Source organism: Myotis nattereri, assembly GCF_964212035.1.
Source record: "Myotis nattereri genome assembly, chromosome: 6".
Lineage (NCBI taxonomy): Eukaryota > Metazoa > Chordata > Mammalia > Chiroptera > Vespertilionidae > Myotis > Myotis nattereri.
In genome coordinates, this window is record NC_138081.1 from 14,496,955 (window position 1) to 14,522,501 (window position 25,547).

Below are 25,547 nucleotides of genomic sequence, written 5' to 3' on the forward strand. Positions count from 1 at the left end.
CTCCTCAGCCCCCACCCTCTGCAGCCAGTAGCCAAGAGGCCCGGGACTCCGGTTTTATCGCCAGCTGGGGAGGTGGGCCAGATACCTGGGCCTGAAGAGGAAAGAAAGATGGACAAGCCCCAAGCCCAGGGTTCTCTTACCTGTCACTTCCTTGTCTGCAAAGTCTTCCGGGACAGAGGGGGTGGGCACAGCCAGGCCATGGTTCTCCTGGGCATTCTGAAAGAGAGCGGGGAGATCAGGAACGGGGAGAAACGGAGGGGCCATTCTTACCGCGCTGCTGGGTGAGGGCACGCACATACCGCTGTGAGGGTGACGGGGGCACAGCCGCCGGGTATACTAACGTATGAAAGGGCTCATTTCAAAAGGTGAATGTTATGATACAGTCGAGTTTTGTTATTCACACCAATTATGGTCTGTAAAGTTGCCTCAAGGAAAATGCAAGGTTAGGTTCCTGCAAACCTTGGCTACAGAGTTTTCATCAATGGATCAATACATAACCTCGCCCTGGCTGGTTTGGCTCGGTGGATAGAGCTTCGGCCTGCAGACTGAAGGGTCCTGGGTTCGATTCCGATCAAGGGCACATGCCCAGGTTGCTGGCTCGATCCCCAGTAGGGGGCGTACAGGAGGCAGCGGATCAATGATTCTCATCATTGATGTTTCTAACTCTCCCTCTCCCTTCCTCTCTGAAATATATATATATGTATATATATACATACACATATATTACATACATAACTTTGTTTTATGCATGTTTCTGTTTAAAGACACCTTGTTTAATATACATAGTTGATTCATTAACATTGACCTCATGGCCGATACTATAACTCACGATTGGACGAAGCTGATCCCACACCCGTATTTTCTCTCCTGGGTGCATCACAGCCTCCCTGCCCTAAGGGGCCTCAGCATTTCAGCACTACGCTCGGGGCCATGGGAAACAGTGAGATCACCCACAGAAAGCACAGAAATACAAAAAGCAGGGCACTCAACAGAAAAGGGCCCTTTTAACCACACGAGGCCTAAACAAGAAGCAAAGAGCCCTCTCATGGCACCTCGGCTGGGACTGTGCATCCGGTGACTGACAGTTTCCCTCTTCTCTCTCTACACGCGACCGAAGCAGCTCAGATACTGACTCGGGTAGCAGGTACATTTTAGTGGGTAGGTGAGTTTCCAAATATAAAGTCCACAAACGATGAGAATCAGCTGTGTATGGATTATATCGATTCAAGCGAAACAAAGGAGAGCATCCGGGGGATGTCCGACCGTTCAAAGCCGAGCCCCAAGGCCCAGCCTGCTGCTCGCTCACAGTTTTCATCCGGGAGCGACAGAAAAACAAACGGGCGGAAAGAGGCGCGCGGGCGCTCTGACCCCCTGCGACGCCCTTCTCATCCCTCAGCTTCGCAGGCGATGTGTTTGCACAGCTGTCGGGTTTGTACATACTATTTTGCATTCCATTTTTTTTCTCCAAACACACATTTCCATAGGTCAACAAAGTCCTCACACCTGTCCTTTGAAGAGCAGAGAGCATTTTATGGCAGCTTCGTGGGTCCTCAACAACCTGGCCTCACACTTCCCGGCCAACTTTTATTTCCCACTCACCTGGCACCCACCCGACCGACTCCCTCCCAGCCATCCTCCCAGCCCAGGCATGGAGCGCCCGCCCTCCCTGACGCTGGTGCTGGTCCGGCTGTGACCCTCTTCTCCTCCATGTCTCACAGCAATGCCCCTTGCACTGTGCTCCACACACAGGATCCCACTCCCTCATGGGCTGACGGCGCTAACCCTCTGGGCATAATATACAAGCAGGGTGTTTCAGAAACATCTACAGGGTCTCGGTACAGGTTCAGAACCTCGGTAGAGGTTCATCCCACAATCACTCTGGTCTTTTGGGGGCAACAAACACCTTTAAAAAAATCTTTATTGATTTCAGAGAGGAAGGGAGAGGGAAAGAGAGAGAAACATCAATGATGAGAATCATTGATTGGCTGCCTCCTGCATGCCCCCTACTGGGGATCAAGCCTGCAACCCAGGCATGTGCCCTTGACCGGAATCGAACCTGGGACCCTTCAGTCCGCAGGCTGATGCTCTATCCACTGAGCCAAACCAAGTAGGGCAAACACCTTCTTATTCTTAACAAATTCTGCAGCTGGAATGGCCTGAAGGCATCATCTCTTTCTGCCTCCACTTGATGTCCACGGCCACCACACACCTGCTTTCAACATCTCTCACCCCCGGTGATTCTGACAGGGGCAGGTGTCGGGACAGCCAGTCTGTACCCCCGCGCGCGCGCACACACACACACACACACACACACACACACACACACACACACACACCGCAGATGTCTAATCGCATCCTCAAACATGCACACTCCCATTTTGATGAGATGGAGACCAGGCCTTCAAAGGCCAGGCTGTGATCTCTGATTGCTCTTTTGAACGTAATTGGAAAGTAGAAAGACTTGGGGACTTAGCCCCAAAATGCATACTTTGGCCCTAGACAGTTAGGTTCAGTGGCTAGAGCGTCGGCCTGAGGACTGGAGGGTCCTGGGTTCGATTTCGGTCAAGGGCAGGTACCGAGGTTGCAGGCTCGATCCCTGGTGCAAGGAAGGACACGTGTGGGAGGCAACCAATCGATGTGATCTCTCACGTCGCTGTTTCTTTCTCTCTGTCTCTCCCCCTCCCTTCCACTCTCTCTGAAAAATCAATGGGAAAATATCTTCGAGTGAGGATTACCAACAATAAGAAGAAAATTCATGCCAAACCGGTTTGGCTCAGTGGATAGAGGGTTGGCCTGCAGACTGAAAGGTCCCAGGTTCGATTCTGGTCAAGGGCATGTACCTTGGTTGCGGGCACATCTCCAGTAGGAGATGTGCAGGAGGCAGCTGATCGATGTTTCTCTCTCATCGATGTTTCTAACTCTCTATCCCTCTCCCTTCCTCTCTGTAAAAACCAATAAAATATATTAAAAAAGAAAAGAAAATTCATGCTTTGAATTTTGCCCGCAGTGTGATGTCCGATGAGCAGTGGCGAGGAGGAGTGGAGATGGTGATGCTAAACTCTCACTCTGCACCTACTGTGTGCCAGCACTCTCCTCAGCGCTTCACCTGTGTTACCTCCAATCCCTTAACGGTGCCAGCGTGCAAACCTAGGCCTCCCAACGGACCTTCTCTACAAATCACCGAGCCATTCTCCTCGCTCATCAAATTCTCAGGGTCACTCTGAGAACCAAATGAGATAATGTCCCTAAGCCAGGAGATCAGTGCTAGGTGAAGGGTTATGTCACTGACCCCTTTCCCACACGGTGAAAACACTGAACAAGCGAACCGCCTGCAGCCCTGGGGGCACCCGGGGCACCTGAGTGCTTATGTATAATTACGTCTGGAGGAGGACGACTGGGGGCTTTGTGGGCCGGAGGTAACTGCTCACCCAGCTTTGATCCTAACGACTCTGGAAGCGCATAGACTCCCAACGGCACCGGATGGGAGTCTGTCTCCCACGTGGCCTGGGAGCCGCAGACCAGGCAGAGCCCAGGCTTGCCAGGTGCCCGCACACAGGGGGTCCCAGGACGTACCCACCACCCACTGCCGTGCTCTGGGTGCGGGCTCTCCACTGCGCACCACCCTCGGGGCAGGTCCCGAAGTCCAGCCGCCTCCTTCCAGGAGCCCCAGGACTGAACTGAACACCGCCCCGCGTCTCCAAGCCCCTGCTGGCCCTGCCCGGTCACACTCGCGCCCCACGGGCTCTGGTGGCTCATTTTGCTGTTCCTACGTCCACTCTGTGTATTCAGAGAAGGCAAACACAAACTCATTTTAAAATCAGTCCTAGGGCCCTGACTGGTTTGGCTCAGTGGACAGAGCGTCGGCCTGCGGACTGAGGGGTCCCAGGTTCGATTCCGGTCAAGGGCATGTACCTTGGTTGCGGGCACATCCCCAGTGGGGGGTATGCAGGAGGCAGCTGATCGATGTTTCTCTCTCATCGATGTTTCTAGCTCTCTATCCCTTTCCCTTCCTCTCTGTAAAAAATCAGTAAGATATATTTAAAAAAATAAAATAAACTCAGTCCTAGGAAACAGACCCAGAGGTGACCTCCCTCAGCTCGCCACAGGTCGTGGGCAGCTGGCATGGAGCGCGCTGCCCGATGGCGACCTGTTTCAGTGGGAAGAGCCCTGGGTATTGGGTCCCCTGACCTGCCTCCTAGCCCCAGAGAGCCGAGGAAAGAAGAGGGCTTGGAGGCGACACCCAGAGGCAATGCATGAAGGACAGCAATGGGACGATGGGCAGTAATTAATGTATATGAAGGTGGGTGAGATCACAGCATCACATCATCATTAAACTCCTGATGGGAGCGTGTGCAGAGAAGTCTCTGTTCTTCGGTAGCGCACACAGAAGTGTTTAAGAGGAAAGGGGTGCGAGGTCTCAGCTTACGCTGCAACGGTTCAATGGAAGAAACAGTGTGTACCTGTCAGTGAGGGAGGGAGTGAATGGAGCCAACATGGCAAAACGTGGTGAGTCTGAGTGAAGGCTCTAGGGAGTTCCTTGAGCTATTCCTGCAACTCGTCTCACCTTAGGGTTGGTAAGAGAGAAAAAGTTACTGAATGCCACCGAATCGTGCATTTAAAAGTGCTTAAAATGGTACTACGCTATGTAATTTTTAAAAGATATTTTTTATTGCTTTTTAGAAAGAGGAAGGGAGAGGGAGAAACATTGATGTGAGAGTGAAACATCCATCAGCTGCCTCCTGCACGCTACCTGCTAGGGATCGAGCCTGAAATCCAGGCATGCGCCCCGACCAGGAACTGAGCTGGCAACCTTTTGGTGCACGGGACGACGCCCAACCAACTGAACAACACCGGCCAAGGCTGTATCTTACAATTTTAAAAAGTTAAACAAAACAATGAAAGAATATCGAAAGAGAAAGTGCTGGGCGAGACTTAGAGCTTATCCACCACTGTCATCAGCGCCTCCCACCCTCTGGTGCCCCCAATCTTAGCAGTAACGACAGCTGCTGTGTTCCTAGCACGCACGGTACCAGGTGCTCATTCTGCATTTCCCATTTCCTAACTCGTATACTTTTCACAACGACCCCATGGAGGTGGTGCTGTTACTTCCACCTCCACTTTACACCTGAGGAAACTGATGCACAGAGAGGGTAAGGGACTTGCCCAAGGACCCAGAGCCAGTTGTATATCACTGTCTTCCCAGGCGCCTGGTCGTCACTCGCCCACCCAGCTGGGCTGGGCAGCCTGACTTCGTTTCTCTTCCCTGTGTGGTCCTCACCTGTGTGCATTATTATTACAGCTGACATTAGATGCCTACTATGTGCTGGGCACCTTTCTGAGCACTTCACCTGTAGGCACACAGTTATTCTTCACAGTAACCCTAAGAGTCAGGCTATGGTTTTTATTTTTTAGATGAAGAAAGAGGCACAGAGAGGCTAAGTACACTGCCCAAGGTCACACAGCTAGGAAGTGGCAGGGCCAATATTGGAACCTCAGAGTTTGCCCTCGTTGCCACTGCAGCACTGGCCCCACACTCTTCCTCCAGGAAAAATCGAGCTTATGGCAGACGACTGTAGCCTTTGCCGCCCCAGCCCGGCCCACTTGTGGGCGACGGCAGATTCTTGGCACATGCCTGGCACAGACTGGCAGTTCAACAAATGTTTGTTGAGTGAATAACTTCCCAGATGAGTGGATGGATGATGGAAAGAACACAGGACCGAGAGGAGACAACCTGTGTTCTAGTGCCAGGCTGCCCCCACCCCCCCATATTAACTCAGAGCGAAGTCACGTCTCCCCGGGCCGCCTGTCCTCTGCTGTAAATAGGACCGAAGGATCCCTTCAGCCGCCCTGCTCTGTGAGCCCCTAGCCGAGCCGTGGGCAAACTACGGCCCGTGGGCCGGATCCGGCCAGTTTGAAATGAATAAAACTATTGAAAAAAAACACCGTACCCTTTTATGTAATGATGTTTACTTTGAATTTATATTAGTTCACACAAACACTCCATCCATGCTTTTGTTCCGGCCCTCCAGTCCAGTTTAAGAACCCACTGTGGCCCTCGAGTCAAAAAGTTTGCCCACCCCTGGCCTAGCCCATAGGTGTCCTGTCTGTGACTCAGCTCACCTGGGCCGCGTGGGCCGTGGCCTGGACGTGGGGCCACCCCTGGATGACGGGGTGTTGGGACAGGCTCTGCCATTGTCTCTGGATAGTTATTTGCCTCCAGAGAGGGAAAGGGGCAGGTGGGGGAAAGGTCGAGGAGGGCTGGGCGGAGGATTCCTGAAGCCACAGGGTGGGGCCAAGCGGGCAGGGCGGGGCCTGAGGTCACTGCTGGCTTCAGACCCGGGACTCCCCCTGCTGCACTGCAGTCAGTCGCGAGCTGGCTGTGCCCCACCCTGGGCGCCCCCACCCTGGGAAGCTGATAGACCCTGCTCCCTGCAGGGGTAGGCCTGCCCCTGCACACACTCACGGGAGAGGGGAGTGTGACCTTTCATCGAGAGGAGGTGCACCACCTGTGGGCAGGAAACACCTGAGAACATGCAAATGAGCATCTGAACACCTCTGTGGGGCCGGCCCCTCCTCGGGCCAGTGGGCAGCGGGCCATGGCCACGCCACTCCCTGCCCCGGCAGGCCTTGCTCAACGCAGGGGCAGAGTCCAGCCCCGGCCCTGCCGGGTGGGGCACTCACACGAAACTGGGCCTCGGCCCTTCCTCGTGCCTACACCTGACAACGCCCAGAAGCTAAGGTCCTGGGCCACCTCACTCACCTCTGAGGGACACAGCCAGCGCCCAGCTCAGTCGAGCAGCCCTTTCAAAGCCACCACAGCCGAGTCTTTCGAAAGTTACCCAGCAACGGCTAGCTGGGGGACGCTGGGGACAAGGGTGCCATTCTAAGAATATTAACATTTATTTTCTTCTTAATGCTTATCTCTATTTCTAGGTGCTTAACAATGAACTTCTGTTTCCATCATAATTAAAAAAACAAAACACCAATACAATAATAATAATAAAAAATTCTTGTGACCAAATGGAAAGATCACACACTTTGGAGTCGGGCAGGCCAGATTGGCGATCTCAGTTTAACTCATTGTCCCAAAGCAACTGTAGGCGGCATCTGACTCCCAGTCAGTGACCAGGGAGTGCGCCCCTCGCTCGCCTTCTGGGGCTCAGTGTTTTCATCTGTAAAGTGGGGACAATCCCATCTTCCTCGTGTGCTGTCACACACCTGAAGATGCTGCGGAGCTAGCGCTCAAGAAAGGCCACCTGCCCTGGGCTCGCCTCCCCCGGGGCCTAAGGGGGCTCCGTGGGAGTCCTTGCTCCGGGCACAGCCCGGGGAGTGATTGTCCGGTGGGTGGATCGGAAGAGATGGGCGTGTCAGGGTCAGGGTCAGGAATCCCCTCCTGCCCTTCTGACGACGAACGTCTCAGAGCTGACGAGAAGGGGGAAGGACAGGAAGGAGGAAGGAGGAAGACACTCTTCGATGCTGAGGTAGGTCTCCCCCTTAAGGTTTAGGGCAGCGGTTCTCAACCTGTGGGTCGCGACCCCTTTGGCGACCGAACGACCCTTTCACAGGGGTTGCCTAAGACCATCCTGCATATCAGATATTTACATGACGATTCATAACAGTAGCAGCATTACAGTTATGACGTAGCAACGAAAATAATTTTATGGTTGGTTCACAACACGAGGAACTGTATTTAAAGGGCCAGAAGGTTGAGAACCACTGGTTTAAAGGGTCAGAGCCACTGCGAACCCCCTGCTGACGGTCCAGCCCTCGGCCTCCTGGGACACATCCTCGTGCCTGGGACACATCCTCATGCCTGGGATTCCTCACCCGCCAGCCAAACCCCAAGGTGGGTCAGCAGGGCTGGGCTAATGGGCAATGCCTGGCTGACCTGGGCCACAGGCCAGCTCTGAGTTAGCCACACATCGCGGAACGCAAGCCTCCTCACCAGGTTCCTCGCCAGCTCAGCTGGGGCACCTCAGGGTGGGGCGCGGAGCTGCAGGGGGTGAGGGAAACGACCCTGAGCCAGCGTCAGAGCCGGGCAAGGCTGGGGGCTCCACTGCAGGCTGGAGGAGCAGGGGAGGGGCCCTCACAGTGTGGGCAGGGGGGAGGGGAGGGGTCTGTGTTCCCCATGGAGCAGCCAGTGACCATTCTGTGAAAGAGCCAACTGCTTCCCTGGCCCAGCCGTGCCCTCTGCCGTAGCTCATCCCCCTCCTGGGGCCAGAGGAGAGTCCCAAACACCAGACCGACCCTCTGGGCCTGCCTGCCACCCAGACCTGCTCTTAGACGCAGCCAGCAGGCCCTGCCCTGGACTGTGTGCTACAGGAGGCCTAGCTCCGGTTCCTAAGGTCAAGGGGTCCAGGGGCGGGGGGACGTGCCCTCGAACCTACATCACCCTCTTCTTGACCCTGTCAGGCACCAAGGGCCCCGAATTCCTTGCCCAGATGGTCCTGAGCCCACTTGAGCTTCCTCCCCAGCCAGTCCCCCGAGGCCACCCGGGCCCAGGGGTGGCAGGGGTGGCAGGGTGGCTGGGGTGGAGAGGATGAGGGTGTGCATGGAGCTTGGGAGTTCAGGCGGAGGCCCTCTCTGCCAGGGCAGGAGTGAGGTGGGGAGGGGAGGGGTGGGCTGCAGGGGGTGGGCGCTCGGTCTGTACTCGGCCTGTGGGTCTCTGACAGGAGCACACGGAGCTCATGTTCATGAACATGTTCGTGACGTGTCCCCCCCATGAACACCCAGAGCTCCCTCACCCACAGCCCTTCCGGCCAACGCCAGCCACATAAATCTGCCAAAAGCCAATCGGGCTGGCACGGGGCCTCTCTGAGCTTCCGGGAGGGGGTCCAGGGCAGGTGGGGGCCTGCCCCGAGCCCAGCCTGACACCTCCCGGGGCACCGCCGGGCCTGCCTGACTCACAGGGTGGGGTGACCCAGGGAGCTCTCACTGCCCGGGGCACCCCGGGACCTGTCTGGCCAGTTTCCCCGTTCTTGCCACATTGGCATTTAATTTTTAATTCCTCACATGTGTCACCCTGGGATGGTTTCATTTAGACCAGGGTGGGGAAGAGGGAACCCCAGAGGGAAGCAGCAGCCTCCCACGACCAGCTGTCCTAGGGACTCGGCTCTGAACAGTGGACAGGCTCTGGCTTGAGCCCTGGGCCCGGCTTCCCCGTGGAGGTGAAGCAAGTGGGGAGAAAGGATCCCTCCCACTGCGCCCAGGCCCAGGTGGTGTGGGCAGGACTGGACGGGAGGAGACCGGCTCGGGTCCCATCGCCGCCTCACTGAGCTGTGTGATGGGCAGGCCCCGTCCCTCGGGGGCCCCAGTTTTCTCACCCAGATGAGCCTTGAGGGCCCCCCAGGTCTGAAGCTTGGCAAGCGTGACCCAGCTCCTCAGAGCCTCTGAGCAGGAGGCGGTGGCCTTCCCCTTCCGGGGGTGGAAGCGGGGCTGTGGGAGCGATCCCTGTGTTGAGGGGCTGCTTCGGTGGGGGCGGGGGTGGGGTGGGGGCCTCCGGAGAGCTGACCACACTGGGGGAGTTACGTTAACACAGTCGCAGCAGGGGGGACCCTCCCGTGGGTGAGGAGCAGGGACTGGTGTCAGTTACCCGAGAATCGATCAGGTCCTTTCCGTAACAGGCCTACGGCTGCCGGGCACCTGAGGAGCTGTTTCCTAGTCCTCTGATCGCCCACCTCCAACAGAGGGAGGAAGCTCCCGGGAGGGCAGAGCCCCCCATCCTGCCCTCTCCCCACCCCCACCCCCCGCACGGTCCCTTTGCAGGCTCGTCCTTTTGCAGGCTCGTGCGGGACACGGACAGTGAGGGTGCGTTTGGAAGACAAGACGACCCAGGTCCAGGCAGAGCAGGAAGAGCAGGGACCCTGCGGGGCCGTGCCTGGCTTCTCGGGCGGCTGCCTCCCTGGGTGGGGAGGGAGGACCTGGAGGGGAGAGGCCCAGCTGGTTAGGACAGTGCCACTCCCCACCCAGCCGGACTCGGAGGGGCTGGGAGTGTGTCTGTGTGGGGACCACACCCACAGGAGCTGTCTTCTTGCCTCTCCTCATGCTCCAGCCTCCTGCCCCAGCTGGAAGACAGCAAGGGCCTGGCCCAGGGCCCAAGGGAGAGGAGCCAGTTTCCCCTCAACCCAGGAACCGGTGATGAAAGATTCTGGGGCTGCTGCGTATCTTGTTACCTAAGTCGGAGCACAGAGATGGCCCCGGGATATGGGTCATCAGGCCAAGGGATCCTAAGGTAAAGGTGCCCCAGAGGAGGGCTGCCGGGGGCCCGAGAGCCCTCTGCACAAGCAGCATCGCACGTATGAGGCCCAGAGCCTCGTCCTGGTCTCAAAGGGGCCCGTGTCCCCACAGAGGCAAGAGAGCCGGGTGCCCAGCAGGCCCGGCCGCTGGCAGGAGAGAGAGGCAGGCAGGAGGTGCAGGTGGCTCTGCAGGCTGGTGCTGGGAGGGACGCTCAGAGCTTCTGGATCGTGGGTGGAGGGAGAATAGAATGGCTTGAATAGAACTTGGACCCTGGAGCCCGGCTGCAGGGGTTCAAATCCCAGCTCTGCCACTTGGGAGCTGTGTGACCTTAAACAAGTGACTGCCACATTCTGTGCTTCACTTTCCCCTCTGTGAAATGGGGCTTAATGACAGCACTTTCCTGATAGGGTGGCTGTCGGCTGACACACCCCTGGAACATCGCGTGCCACTCCACCTGCCTTTCCCTGTGCAGCGGGCACCCAGTGGCTCCAGAGGCCAGGGGCGAACCTCCCTTTTGGGGTTCAGTTCCTGCCTCTGTAAAATGAGGCCAGTGTGGACCTCATGAGCCCCTCTGAGTTGGCAGTTTTCCATGCGTTCATTCTCTGGCGCTCCCCAGTGAGGGGGTGTGAGTGCGCTGGGCTGGTTCTGGGACGAGCTCTGGGGCTTGCCTGGAAGCAGCCTCAGGTCGCCAGGCCTGACCAGCTGGCCAAGCCCCCTCCAGTGGCCGCCTGACTGGGGTCTGCCGGGCCCCTGAGTCAGGCCCTGGTTGGCCCAAACCAGATCTAACCAGAGTGCCCAAACCAGAACTGAGAGCAGAAAGGCTGGGACTTGCCCTGGTCACCAAAGGGACCCAAAGTGGGTGGGTGGGGCATTCAGGGTGCCAACCAGTCAGAATAAGCTCAGCATTAACCCGTTCGTTGTTGACTCAGATCTGGTGGAGAAATCAGGACAGCACGAGCCATTCAAGGGGGAACAGCCATTTACTTCAATATTTTACAACCAGACTAGGTATGGTGTGTCAGCCATGGGCCCACACGTCTGTGATCGGAGTATGTGTGCACGAGGGGGAGAGAATCTAATTACCTCCAGCAATAGAAAAATTGTTTATCTGTGTTTATGGGTGCAATGACCCCGGTAACAGGTTTATGCATCCCTGGAAACAAAGGTTGGGAGGACTCATTTGCTTTACACCTTTCTGTTGTTCTGTGTTTGTCTATAATGTCTGTGAATTGTTTTTATAAACAGAAAATAAATTATTTAAAGTTGTATGTCCAGAGGTCTGCGTGCTCAGCCCTCCACAGAGAGGCCGTGGGGATACAGCAAGGAGAACGTAAGGCTCGGTCTATTCCTTCTAGAATCTCGGGGTTTGGTTGGTGAGGTGGGATACACCAGGAAAAAAAATTGGTGGTGGAGAAAGGTGGTTGTGCCAGGCAGTGCTGGGCAGGACCTGCCTGTGCCCAGGACCACGGTGTGGGGCGCCCTGAGAACTCACACCAGGATTTGGTGCCTCATCAGTCCAGGTGGTACAAATCCTCACGGAGCCCAGAAACAGTACTGTCCCGACCAGGACCCACCTGACAGACAGGAGTGAACCTAGAATCGATGGGGCTCATGGTTGAGGCTCGGGGCATGGGCTGTCCAACAGGAGCCACTGGCCACATGAGCTGCGGAACCCCTGCGATGTTGCTGTTGGAAGTGGGGTGTGTGTGCTCTAAGTGCAGCACACCAGATTTTTTGTTGTTCATTCTCACCCGAGGATATTTTTCCATTGATTTTTAGAGAGAGTGGGAAGGGAGAGGGAGAGACAGAGGGAAACATCGATGTGAGAGAGGCACATCAATTGGTTGCCTCCTGCATGCACCCCAACCAGGACTGGGGAACCTGCAACCAAGGTACGTGCCCTTGACCGGAATCGAACCCGGGATCCTTTAGTCCATGGGCCCATGCTCCATCCACTGAGCCAAACCGGCTAGTGCAAGATTTTAAAGACTTAGTGTGAAACAAGAATGTAAAACTTCTCACTGGTATTTTTCACATTGACTAAATGTTGAAATGATAATCTTTTGAATACATTGGGTTAAGTAAAATATGTTATGAAAATTAATTTTACCTATTTCTTTTAAGGTAGCTACTAGAAAATTTAAAATTACATATGAGGCTTACATGATATTTCTACAGGACAGCACTAGTCTAGGCTGTCCCAGAAAACCCAGAAACTCTCATCACAGTAAATAGAACCAGTCACAGAGCAGTCTCCCTTGTCAAAGAACAAAAGTCCATCACAGGCTCCAGAAGGGAGTTTTGGGTTGTTTTGTTTGTTTGTTTTTTGTAGTTTCAGATCTATAAGCAAATGCCCTTCTCCCAAGGGTCGCTGCTCTTTGTCCTTCAAGACAGCTCAGGTGTCACCTCTTCCAGGAAGCCCTCCTTGACCACCCCTATTACTGGATCAACTGCCCATGTTCTAATAGTCTGTTTATTCACTCGTGACCTGCCTTGAGAGCTGCAATGTTGGCTCAGTCACCTCCACATCCCAGCACCTAATGCAGGGCCTGGCACAGAGCAGACAGCCACCAGTGACTATGAAATATGAATCCTCCTTAGCTGGAGGTACCCACCACTGCATTGCTTTTGCACACAAGTTCCCCTTAACCTCTCCCTGGGTTTCAAATGGAGGGGCTAACACCCCTAATCCCAGCCTTTCTGCCACGAGTCTCAGCCATGCCTACTCCCAGAAGCCACCCTGGGTTGGCATCAGGAAGAAAGGGAATGGACAGAGGGTGAGGCTGATGTCCGCTAGTCCAGGGCAGGTGGGGCTCCCTCCTCCGTGGCCGCCGAGATGACCCATCCAGAGAAGACCCTCACACCCCAGAGCAGAACGGTACTCACCAGTGGAAGGAAGGTCAGCAGGGGCCGAACTCTGGGCCGAGCTTTCAGCGTGGCTGTTCCTGACTCGCTCTCCGTGTCAAACCGATTGTCTCCATAATAGATCCCATCTAGAGGAGACGGGGGAGGGGAGACTGTGAGCTGGAGATCAAAGGCATGTTGGCCACTGAGGTTAATCTGCCCAGTGGTGGGCCGGTTGGCTCAGACCCCACAGACGCGGTGTGTGCTCATGGGCAGGATTGGGGGGACTTCTGGGGCCGGTTTCTTGGGGTCTTCTGCAGCCTTCTTGGGACGCTCAGCTCCCAGCAGCCATCTCTCTCCTGATCCAGCCCCTACAGGTCTTAGACTGTCACTCTCACAGTTGACTCTCCTCTGGGGCCCTGGGAGCTTGGCTTATCTCGGAGAGAAGGAGGAAAACAAGCTGCCTCTCTCTCGAGTGTTTGCCTTTCTAATCTGGAACAAGCAGAGTAGATGAGGACACCCCGGCCACCCAGCACCCACCTTCTGGGCTCCTCCAGTCCCCAAGCCACCAACGGCTGCGTGCGTGGCCGTGTTTGATGTGCCCTTGAGGGCAGGGCAGAAGGAGCAGGACAGCAGGGTCTACGTGACCCCATACACATCCCAGCTCTGCCACTGACTGGCCGGCTGTGTCCCTTAGCCTCGCCTCGCTTTTCCCATGTGCACAGTGGGAGGGATGATAGCGCCAACACCTAGGACTGCTGTGAGGAGCGAGTGTGGCCAGCACATCGTACTGCTCAGCAGGCGTGGTCTCCTTCCCGGCAGGCAGATGACAGGAAGGCTCCTGCTTCCTCCAGCAACAGCCGTGCTCCAAGCTGTTTCTACAGTCGTGGGGAGGGCGTGAGGAGCCACCGCACGTTCTCCACCCATCTCCACACATGGCTAGGACTCTCCCCTCCCCTCTCAGGCCCACACGGTCACCCCCCAGAGGCAGGGAGCGCGGTGGCCTCCTGCTGTGTCACTCACAGCCACCGAGGGCTGACACACGCTTCACAGGCCTGAGTGAGGGGGCTCCTCTTTCTCTACAGCCAGAGGGGAAAGAGAAGAAAGGTCAAAACCCCAACTGTTCGGAATTCTACTAAGGCATTCATTTCAGGAATGATGGTCATGTTTCCTCTTGCACGCGACTTTAGGAAAGAAGTGCGAGAAAGCCAAATAATGTATTCAAGAGACTGGGCTTGTCAGAGAGGCCCTGGGATCAGAATGTATTCATCCCCAACTCCAAGGCGTACAGCTACAGCCCTCTATGTGACCATCTGGGCTTCAAATGTGACAGTGACTCCTGGGAGCACCCAGGGAAGGGTGCAGAGGCCTCTGTCTGCTGCCCTACCAGGCAGAGAGCCAGCGGTACATTTAAGATCCCCCATCTCTCAAAAGGGCCAAAAAGCCCGGTTTCGGTGCGCTCCACAGTCCCGGGGCGCTCCAGTTCCCTTCCTGCTGCGTGCACTCCCACAATCAGGGTTCCCCAGTCCTGGCTGCTGGGCTCCAACCTGAGGCTGGAGACCAAGAGCAGGAGGCGGGGCACAGGGGTGGGGAAGCCAGGGGAGAAAGCAGAACCAACCAAAGTAGAGATACCTGCAGGCACCCAGCAGCTACTCTTCAAGCCCCCAGGATTCTCTCTGGCTCCCAAGGGTCTGCGTGTTGGCGCCAGGCCCTCCTGGGACATTCTCTAGATAGTGCTGCGTGTGTGTGTGTGTGTGTGTGTGTGTGTGTGTGAAGGTCTTAGCTCTGATAGGGCTTCGGGCCCTTAGTAGTAGTGAGGGTGGGGCGGGACTGACACAGGGACCCGGTGAGAGGCACGCTCTCCTAGGCAGACCCTCTCGCTAATCTCGGCACCGTGTTGGGGTCCAGGGAGCCTCTTTTCTACCGCTGGGTTATCATGAGATTGATGGCTACTGTTATTGTGCATCTAGGAAACTTCAGAAGCAAGCACCCTGGCCAGGTGATCACTATAGTCATAGAAATAATATAACAATAGGTACAACTTACGGGACAATTTTAACGGGCCAGGCATCTTAAACAGTATTAACCCCTTTCATTCTCAAAACAGCCACATTTGCACGATCGTTATCCCTATTTTACAGATGAGGAAACGGAGGCACTGAGAGGTCTAATACGCTGCTTCCCGAAGCCCCAAAGTGGTGAAGCTGGGGTCTCTGGTCCTGGGCTGATCTCTGAACCACTACGCACACTGCTCCCAAGGGGGGTCCTCATCCCACCATTCACAGGAGGTGGGTGGGAGGTGGGGGTTCAGGGGCAGGGCAAGGAGGCTCAGCTTGGCCACGGAGCTGGGGAGGGGCGGGAGGTGAAGCTGCCAGCTGCCGGCCCAGGCCCCTGCAGGGGTCAGGGCACAGCCAGATCTGACCCACACACAGGCCGGCCCTCTCAACACCTTACAGTTCCATGACTCAGCTTTGACTTCCAGGTACTGTTGTCTCGGTTGGTTTGTGGCTGTTTTGAGCAGGGAAATCCTTTCTAAGAACACAGCTGTGTCTGGAGAAGCCGCTGAAGGGAGGGGCTGCGCTGAGGCGGGTGGAAGGCCCGGTGGCTCCCTCCCCACTGGGGCACCTCTGGCGAGTCCAGTTGCATTTGGAGGTTCTCAGAGGTGTGGCTGGGAGTCGGGGAAGGGGTGAGGCAGCAGAGCCAGAGGGGTGTGATGTGAGGAAGACTGGACTGGCCGCTGCTGCCTTCGAAGTGGCAGGAGATCATGAGCCAAGGACCACAGGCGGCTCGGAAACCGGCCGGAAAAGGTGAGAAAACAGATTCTCCCCCACAGCCTACAGGAAGGAATGAAGTCTTGCTGACACTTTGGTTTTAATGCACAGAACTATGAGATAATAAATGTATGTTGTTTTAAGCACCCCCCCCCCCAAATAAAGAGCTGTGGCCAGTTTGGGGGGGTGTGGGGTGGGAGGGATCAATGTGGGGGTTGTGGGGGAGAAAGAGGGGCATCTGTAATACTTTCAACTATAAAGATACATTAAAAAAAAAAAAAAAAGAGCTGAGGCTAAAACCTGGCAGACCTTCCCTGGGCCCCTCATGCCTGGGCTGGCCCACCAACAACTGCACAAGGCACACCAACAGGGGCAGCAAGTGTGCCACCACCATAAGCGAGGTCCTCTGGGGGTCAAGGTCAGGGGGTCAAGGTCAGGGCCGAGGTTTTCTGAGCCTCAAAGTCAAAGTCCACAGAAAGACAATAGTCCGACCCGACCCGGGGATTTCCCTACGCAAATACACAGCTCCACAGCGATCAGGGTCAGGGGCGAGGGTGGGCCGAGGGTGGGCCGAGGATGGGCCATCCTGAGAGGCAGCCCCTCCTCCACTGCGGAGGCGAAGGGGGGCCAGGCCACCTCTTGAGGGAGGAAGGGACAGAGAGGAGGTGAAGGGGGTGACGGAGAGGCGGCGGGACGACCTGCTCTCTGAGGACACGACGAGGCTGCGCAATCAGAAAAGAGGGTCCATAAACAACTCACAGACACAGACAGGACGGGCATCCCCAGAGGTAAAGGGGTGGGGCAGGTGGAAGAGGGCAGGGGTGTAAGTGGTGATGGAAGGAAACTTGGGGTGGTGAACCCACAGTGCAGTGTACAGATGCTGTTATAGAACTGTCCACCGGAAACCTAAGTAATTTTACTAACTGGTCACCCCAATACATTCAATTAAAAAAATAAATCAGAATTTTACTCTGAATAAGTACTTGGAGAGAACTTGTGGACTGTAATAATCCACTTGTTAACATTCAGTATATTGACATACATGCAAATGCTACGAATGTTTGATTTCCTTTGTAATTTGTCACAGACAGCATGTAAAATGCTCATTTATCTATAACCTAAGCCCTAAAATATAAAAGAAGCAACAAAAGAGGGGCCCTATCCTCGAGACTTGTCCGCCCTGGAACTTGGAAACGCCCTGTGTCTGCTGTTCACCGCCCTTTCCCCCTGGAAGGGACCTTGGGGGTCTCAGAGGTTTTGAACTTGTCACGCGGAGCCGAGAGGCAGCTGAGGAGAGTCCCAGTGGATCAGAAGGCGGGAAAGGGAGCCACCGTGGATTCAGAAGCTTCCAGAGAAAGGGGGCGGGTACCTCAGGAGACTCCGGAGCAATCCCAGCAGCCAGGAAGCCTTGGGAGACCAGGAGGCAGGTCTGGACAGAGCCCTAGCCCCAGGTGGGCCACAGCCCTGTCACGGTACAAACTCAAGCCTCTCTGTCTGGCAAATTCTTCTAAAAACGACACAGCGATAAAATAGGAAGAAGTCCAGGCCTGCCTCCGTTTACCCAAACCCGGTTGGTCATTAAAACAATCCATTTCCGCCCCCATGAAGTCCTCTTTCTCATGGGATTGTCCCCCCCCCCCCCCATGAAGTCCTCTTTCTCATGGGATTGTCCCACTCCCCCCCCCCATGAAGTCCTCTTTCTCATGGGATTGTCCCACTCCCCCCCCCATGAAGTCCTCTTTCTCATGGGATTGTCCCCCCCCCCCCCCCAAATGAAGTGCTTTCTGCGGGATTGGGCACAGGACTCCTGCCAGTGGTTCCGTTTCTCCCTCCCAGATGGACAGGAACTGAAGGCGGCTTTGCTTTTATTTACACTCCCTCAAGGGCTCGAGTTCACATAAAAACCACCTAATATTCTAAACACCTGGCTCAAGAATAATTCTGGTGCCACGCCTGTCTCAGCAGGAAGGCTTCCCCTCAGACGCCAACCTGGGGCGGGCACGGGCACTCCCTCCTCCCGCAGGAGAACCTGACCCTGTGGCTGAAGGTGCCTGGGCTCTGAGAAGCCCACAGCCCAGGCTGGGCCCCAGGCCGAGAACCCCGGCGGGGAGGGGAGGCAGGACGGTGTGGGGTCGAGGCCAGGGGTACAGAGCTCACCTAAACTTAGGTTCCAGTCCCTGCTCGATCCCTTATCACCTGCGGGGCCTGGGAGTGTTACTAGATCTCTCTGAGGCTGCTTCCTCCTCTCTGCCCATGTGAGCGATGGCCCTGCTGGGGGGGTTGGTGTGAGGCTGAACGCGATAAAGAGTGCCACAGGCCAGCACAGCGCCTAGTAGATCATTTGTGCCCAGTAACTGGGAGGCAGGTGACCCACGGCTCTCGTGTGTGTGTGTGTGTGTGTGTGTGTGTGTGTGTGTGTGTGGCGGGGGGCGGGGGACTCGAGATTGAGGCCACCCTCTTTGTAGGTGAGAACACTGATGCCCAGAGTGGGGGGGCTGGCCCAAGGTCACAGAGCAGCAGGGGTGCCCATACAGGGCCCTGGCTGGTGGTGCTGGGCGCCAGGCACAAATAATGCAGGGCCTTACGCACGGCCCATGCTCACTGCCTCTCCCCAAACAGGCCGGCCTGGTTCTCTCGGCCTGGGCTGCATAGGCGTGTGCACGTGTGTAAGAGGAGGGGGAATGGCCAGCTTTGGGGAGCTGAGAGCTGGGCACAAGCTGCTACCTCACACCCAGCCCTTTTCCCTCCCCTTCCCCCTGAATCTGGGGCCTCCCACCAGGGTTGGGGGGCTCCTTTTCTCATGCAGCTCAAGGTTGACAGCCAGTCCAGTGCTCTCCCTCCCCCGCCCCAAAGCTGCCCTGGTCCCCTGGGAAGCCGAGGTCCAGGACAGTTACTTAGCTCTTTCCCCAAATCCAAGACAGGTCCACACTAGAAAAATGTTAATAACAAAAATGCAAATGTCTGCCACGTATTAAGCTTGTATGATGAGCCAGGCACGATCCCAAGTGCCCTTCACAAGCCTGTGGGGGAGGGACTCTTGTTATTTCATTTTGCAGATGAGAAAACAGGAGGCTCAGAGAGGTCAAGTCCCCTGCCCAGGTGGCACAGCTGGTGAGCAACAGCGGCCAGCACGCACGCCCAGGCACCGAACTCTAGAATCCGGTTTCCTCTGGTGTCAGCCAGCACCGCAGGGAAACAGTGCGGGGCCATCAGCTCTCCCCTTGGACCGGTTTTCCAGAGTGAGACCCAAAGGTCGGTGCGGCCTGGAGGACACGAACGAACCCAGGAATCAGAACCCCCCCGCCCCACACCACCCCCCATGGCTTTGAGCACTTTCGCAGGCTACTCCCCCACCTGTCAAATTGGGATAAATTACTCTTATTTTGCAGAAAGCCTCTCAAAATTAAGATGGGAGGGAAGAAGCCAGCAGGGATAGGATGAAGGCTGGGGTGATGATGTACAATCCCAAATTGATAGGAGCCCCCAAATGACCCCGGCAGCACTGGCCACATCTCTAATTGGATTCCAAGGGCTTAGAAGGGGTGGGGCTTGAGCTTGTTACTTTGACCTACAGTAACCCAGAACCCCAAAACAGAGCCCCCCTCCCCTGCCTCTAGCTCACTGAGTAGAACATCTAATCCTTGGCCACCAGGGGAGCCCCAGCTTTTCAGGGAAGCAGTGGGGGATGGGAGGTGTCTCCCCCCTCCCCCCATGTGAATGAAACCCACAATGGCGTTAATGAGGCCCTTCATCGCTAATTAACAGGCCCACATGACAGGAACCTGAAAAGGCCAGTCTGTCCCAGCAAGCTCCAGCAGGCCTGACCCCAGCGCCAGAGAGAGGACTTTGTCCAAGGGCAGAGGGGACGCTGAAGGTTGGGCTGGGGTGGGGCAGGAGCCACAGAGCAGAGGAGGGGGAGCAGAGAGGAAGCAGCCTTGGGGGGAGCGATGGGGGCAGAGCTCAGCACACAGGCCCTGAGCTTCCCAGCTGGGACCTGCTACTCCAAGCAGGCTCTGACCTGCGGGAGGCCTGCGCCTGGGAACCAGTGGGAAGTGCAGTCTCCCTCCATCCCTAACCGACCCGTCAGAATCTGAGCTTAACCAGGTCCCAGGAAGCACTTTACTGCTTGAGCCGCCCTGAGCTGAAACGGGAGCCCTGTAACCTACCTGAACCTTCTGAGTCTCTTTCCTCAACTGAGAAAACGTATGTAGTGTTTAGCATAGTGCCTGGTTCATGAAATACTGATAATGCCAATATTATTATTGTTATTCATTTATTGGCTGGGAGAGAAGGGGCGCCTTGAGCCGGCCCGCAGTGGTGGAGGGAGGGCCTGTCTTTCTGAACTGAGCTGTGGAGACAAGAGGAGCTTATATAATGGGCAGCAGAGAGGGTGTGTGTGTGTGTGTTCTCACTGCCAGCAAACCACAGCACACCTCCAGGGGACGGGGTAAACAAGTCTCCTTCTCAGCCTTGCCCTGCACAGGGCAGCTTTCCGCAGGCAGGTGCCCGCCGGGCCCTGGCGGGAAATATGTGCTCAGCCTCTGGGGGTCATGGCTTTCTACCCTTTAGCCTGGCCTGAGACTCAGGTCAGGGGACCCTAGGTGCAGGGATGACAGAACCAGCTGCCACCCTAGGAGCATTGATTAGGAGCTGGCCACAGTTCCCACACATTATTTAGAACCTGCGGGAAGCCTTAGGGGAAGAGAGTGGCCCAGCTCCCACCTGGGAAGGGAAACCCCAGGATTCTCAAATCTTCAGTTGCTAAAAATCCAGACCCCAGGCCCCAGCCCAGCAATTCTGACTTGGATCCCTGACGTGGGACCCCAGACATCGGCATCTATATATATAAAAGCCGAATATGCAAAGTGTCCCCTCGGGAGTTCGACAGGGAGACCAAGGGGTTCAATCACTTGCTATGATGTGCACTGACCACCAGGGGGCGGCATGGAGCAAAGGCAGGCCCCTGCCAGCGGCCAGCAGCTGGGGAAGAGAGGCCCCAGCTGGCAGCTGGAAGGCCCTGACCAGCCCTGATTGCTGGCCAGGCCTAGGGACCCTACCTGTGCATGAATTTCATGCACGAGGCCTCTAGTTTTTAAATAAGTGTCCTCGGTGGTTGTGACAAAGGTGATTTACATTTGGAGGGGAAACAGAGTTCCCCAGCGAGCCGGGCTGGGGTGGGTGGCGGCAGATAGAGAAGCTGGGCTCAGGGAACCCAAGAGACCAGGGAGGAGCCCACAGCACCCATCTCGGGATTTGCCAAGACCCTCGAGTGGCTGGGGGAAGGCAGGGGGCTTCGTTAGGACTGCAGCTGCATTACATGAAGCCCTCAAGTGAAGTCAGCTTCTGGAATAAATGTTAGAGAAATTCCTCAAAGAACAGTGTATCCACCACCTTCACGGACTGTTTGCATTTTGCCCGCTGCACCCAGCCTGCCCTTGTGCAAACAGATTGTTACAGAGCAAGCGGCTACTCCTGACTTCCCTCACACACAGGTTGATTTCCCCCTACGTCCCACCACCTTCTCCAAGGGCTGGATGCCAGCATCGCAGAGGGTATCACAGACTCGGGGACCGCGGGAGACCTTAGGACAGCCCTCCATGCCCGTGTCCTCTGGTCTACAGCAATGCTAGGAAGAGGAACCGATGCAGGGAGAGCTCAGGAAAAACCTGACAATAATAAAGGGCCAACTAGTGATTATGTTCAGCTCTGTGGGCCATAGAGTCTCTGCTGCAGCTACTTCATTCTGCCACTTTAACAGGAAATTGGTAATAAACAATATGTAAATGGTGGGTGTGGCTGGCTGTGTTCCAATAAAACTTTATTTACAAAAACAGGCCATGGGCTAGAGTTGAGCCAGGTCCATAATTTGCCAATCCTTGCTGTAGGGCATTTCTTTTTAATGCTCTTCAAAGCACTAACATATACAAACCCCAAGCAGTCATCTGTAGGGCAGACTGGACACCATCCCCATTTAACGGAAGGAAAAATTGAGGCGCAGAGACTGGCTAGTCCTCACATTATTGGCAAAGGCAGGACCCTAAGGCAGGTCTGAAATCTCCATCACATCATAGAATCTCCAGCCCTGCTCCCTCCCATCCCCAGCTCCAAGTACTTGTCCTGTTCAGCAGGAAAAGAGGACCTCTGCCACGCCCACCGGCGCCGGTGGAACACCCCGCAAACACTGGAGAGCTATCCTGCCAGCGCAGCACACGGTGTCTCCCACCCCTCCATGTGCAGGGTGCGACCAGGCTGAGTCAGCTGGCAGCCGGCCCAGCCCAGCCCAGCCCTGGGTAATGGGAGGAGCTGCCCCCTGCCCAGGCTGGTGAAGGCAGCAGCTGGTTGGAGATGCCCCCATGGAGATGCACCATGCTCCCATTTCTCTTACGGGAGGGAATGATCCCCCACCAGCAGCTGGCTCAGTGCAGGACAAAATGTAGAGAAGTGTGTGTGTGTGTCCTCAGGCAGATACCCCGTCAAGTCAAATTCACCCTTGAATTACCTTCCACGAAGTTAATTCAACAAACTGGCTAAAAGTATGTTCTCTGGAGCCCGATGCCTGGGTTCAAATATTGGCTCTGCCTCTGAGAGAAATGATGGGGTAATAGAATGTTCTAAAACCCAGTTGTGGTCATGGTTGCACAACTCCGTCAGTCTACTAAAAATCATTAAATTGTGCACTTAAGAAAGTCCTGGCTTGGCCATCTAACGCTGTGTGATCTTGGCCATGTTACCTAACCTCCCTGTGGTTCAGTCTCCTCACCTGTCAAGCAGGAATAATAATAGTCCCTACATCATTGGCTGGCTGATAGCTGAGGATTCCACAAGTCAACAACACGAGGACTTTAGAATGGTACCTTGCACCGAAGGGGATCAATAAATGCTTGCTACACAGGCAGGGGAGGTGTCGGGGCCTCAGAGAGTTATTCTTGGCGGCACACATGTATTTGTAAATTCCTAAGCCATGCCTCCAACCGCCCAGCCCCTCCTAGCCTTTGCTCCTGCTGTTTGCTCTGCAACATGCTCGATGCCCTTTCCTTTCAGCTCACATGCTAGCTGCAATCAGAGGTCATCTTTCCTCTCTCTCCTTCTGCCCTTAATCTTTTATAGCAAAGGCTTGGGAAGGGCTAAACGGCATGTGGTTAACTGTTCACCCACTGGTGTGAGATCCTCGGGTCAGGGAGAGGCGACCGCTTGCTTGCCCTGCTCCTGTCCGGGTGGCTAGTGACAATCCGGGTGCTGAACTGAATCCAACAGCAGGGGTTGAGGCTACAACACCCTCTGTGGGTCCCGGCACAGTGGCCATCAGGGTCAGTGAAGGTAATGGGGTGGCAATGAAGGCAGGTGAACTAAAGCACGGATGGGTGACCCTCCTGGGGCCCAGAGCCTTGGATCATGGGCAAGAAGGGAATTCCTGGCCCTCCCCGCCTGGTTTCCTCGCAGTTACAGAGGGTATAAAATGCAGAAAGATGCAGTGATAGGGTGGCCTACAGCCGGAGCCCCGGGCCTGGCCGGCACGGGGTTTTCAGATGCCTGCAGCCTCCACCACCCTGACTCCGCCAGGCTCTGGGTCAGGAGGGGCTTCCCTGGCCTCCCCGTCCCATCCCCGGCTTCTCCATCCGAGCGCGCAGACAGCCCAGGCCCGAGGGAGTGCGCTGGTGTCTGGCACAGGCTGGCACCCCGCTGGCAGCGGCTCCCTGGGCTTTTCCTGGGCCTCCCCCGTGCAGAGCCCAGGGTGTGGGCGCCCAGAGAGCAGACCCTCCCTTTGTCTAAGACCCTGGGCGGGCGGGGGAAATGGGGAGGGAGGGGCCGGAGGGAAGCGAGTAAACAGACAGGGTGAGGGCTGAAGGGGTCACCCCTCGCCCTCAGTTGTGGGGGGCACTTCTGACTCAACAGTACCGCTGGGGGAGGAGGGGCCGCTGCGCCCCCAGGAAGCCCGCAGGCAGCAGCCCTAACTTCCAGCGCGGGGGGCAGGTAAACAGCTGGGACGGAGACTAGGATCCGCCGCGGTCCGCACAGGTCCCCGCCCTCCGGGGGGGGGGTCCCCTCCTTCCGCGCCTCTCCCCCCGCAGCCCTTTCCCAGAGACGCCCGCTCGGCGCCGCCTCCCTCGCCCGCAGCTCCTTCCCGGCCGGTCCGCAGGTTCCGACGTGTCCCTTCCCCTCCGCCCCGCGCCCGCCGAGAGCCCGCGGCCGGGGGGGCTGAGCCGCCTTGGGGGCCGCACCCTCTCCCCCGGCGCACTCACCCAGGACCCTGGCGCCCTGGTCCGGGGCCTCCTGGGCGAAGATCCAGGGCGGGTTGGTGGCGTACAGGGAGGAGGCGCTGGGGCTGGCGTGCTTCTTGCCGAAGATCTTGCTGAAGGTGCCCTGCACCGTCTGGTTCTTCTTCATGCTGCCGCGGGCCCTCGGCCGCCCCGCGCTGCCCGGACCGCACCCCGCTCCGGCGCCCCGCGCTCTCTACCGGGCCATGGCCCCGCGGTCCTCCCCGCCCGCGCGACGGGACGGGCGGCAGGTGGTGCGGGCGTCGCCGCTCGCCGGGAAATGCGAGCTACCTGGGCAGGTAAGAGGCTGCGGCTGCGAGCGCCCCGCCCCGTCCCGCGGCCGCCCGACTCCCCCGGCCGCATTCCTGCCCGCCTCCTCCCACAACAGGCCATTGTTGGCACGGCCCCGAGGGCTGGGGACCCGGCCGGCCCACGCCCCGCCGGGAAGGAGGGCCGCCCCCTCCCCGCGCCCCGCCGGCCCGCCCCCGCCACCCCTCCCGCGCGGGGAAGGGAGGACGCGGGCCGGCCCCTCGCTTCTGAAGAGGGTCATGACCAGGTCAGCGCCGGGGCCTCGGGAAGGACGGTGCCGACGCCGCAAGCAGCCCGCCTTCGGTGGGCAGAGCGAAATGCCCCCCAGGAAATAGGGGGTGAGCGGGGAAGCAGTAAACCCGCACCCGATCTGCCCGCAAAGGTGGAAATGTCTCCATTGACAGAGCTCCCAGAGAATGCAGGATGGCTGAATCTTGGCGTTGTTTGTACATTCAATTTTTTTTTCTGTCAAGTTAAGTGAATATAATTTTTAAAAACTCAAGGTGAGCCAGCCCACTTAGGGCTGGGCTCACTCTCCACGGAAATGAGCTGTGGGCCTTTATTTATTTTTTGTTAATCCTCACCGGAGGATATTTTTTCCATTGATTTTTAGAGAGAGTAGAAGGCAGGGGGAGACTGAGAAAGCGAAATCCGATTGGGTGCCACCTGCTTGCATATGGGGAAGGGGAGAGGGAGAGAGTTGGGGGTAGGGGTGCCAGCCTGCAGCCCAGGTATGTCACTGAAATCTGACCGGCGACCCTTCAGTCCGAGGGCTGACGCTCTAACCACTGAACAACTGGCTAGGGAGAGCTGTGGACCTTTAAGCTGCATGGGGTAGGTCCTAGCTAAGAGGGGGGAGGGGGGGTTGTCCACTGGTGGGGAAGGTCGGGTCAGATGAGGTCCCCAGGGGATGGTGGGAAAGATGGGGGTTGGGGTGGGGGGTGAGGGGGGGGGATCAGGCCACAGGGTTAGTCTGATGCTTTCTGGGCCACAGGAGTGGAAGGCGGGGGAGGTGGTGATCAGTCTCAGGCAGTGTTTCCCCGAAGCTGCTGGAACAGCACCCACTGCTGCACTTCCCCTGCTCATTCTCCCAGGAAGTCGGAATTGTATCTTTCTTTGTACTAAAGGCATT

The 25,547-nt window shown here is 56.7% G+C and overlaps 1 protein-coding gene across 1 annotated transcript in view; it reads right to left on the reverse strand.

Annotated features, from left to right (window-relative positions):
- Positions 1–24,312, reverse strand: part of LOC308520799 (uncharacterized protein C6orf132) — a 34,175-nt gene extending 9,863 nt beyond the window's left edge. The window contains exons 1-3 of the mRNA XM_081093527.1: positions 24,092–24,312; positions 13,123–13,229; positions 141–216 (exon numbers count right to left, since the gene is read on the reverse strand). Of these exons, the coding sequence (XP_080949653.1) occupies positions 141–216; positions 13,123–13,229; positions 24,092–24,236 (328 nt within the window). The 5' untranslated portion in view covers positions 24,237–24,312. The remainder of the gene's footprint in view (positions 1–140; positions 217–13,122; positions 13,230–24,091) is intronic.
- Between the last annotated feature and the right edge of the window lie 1,235 nt (positions 24,313–25,547).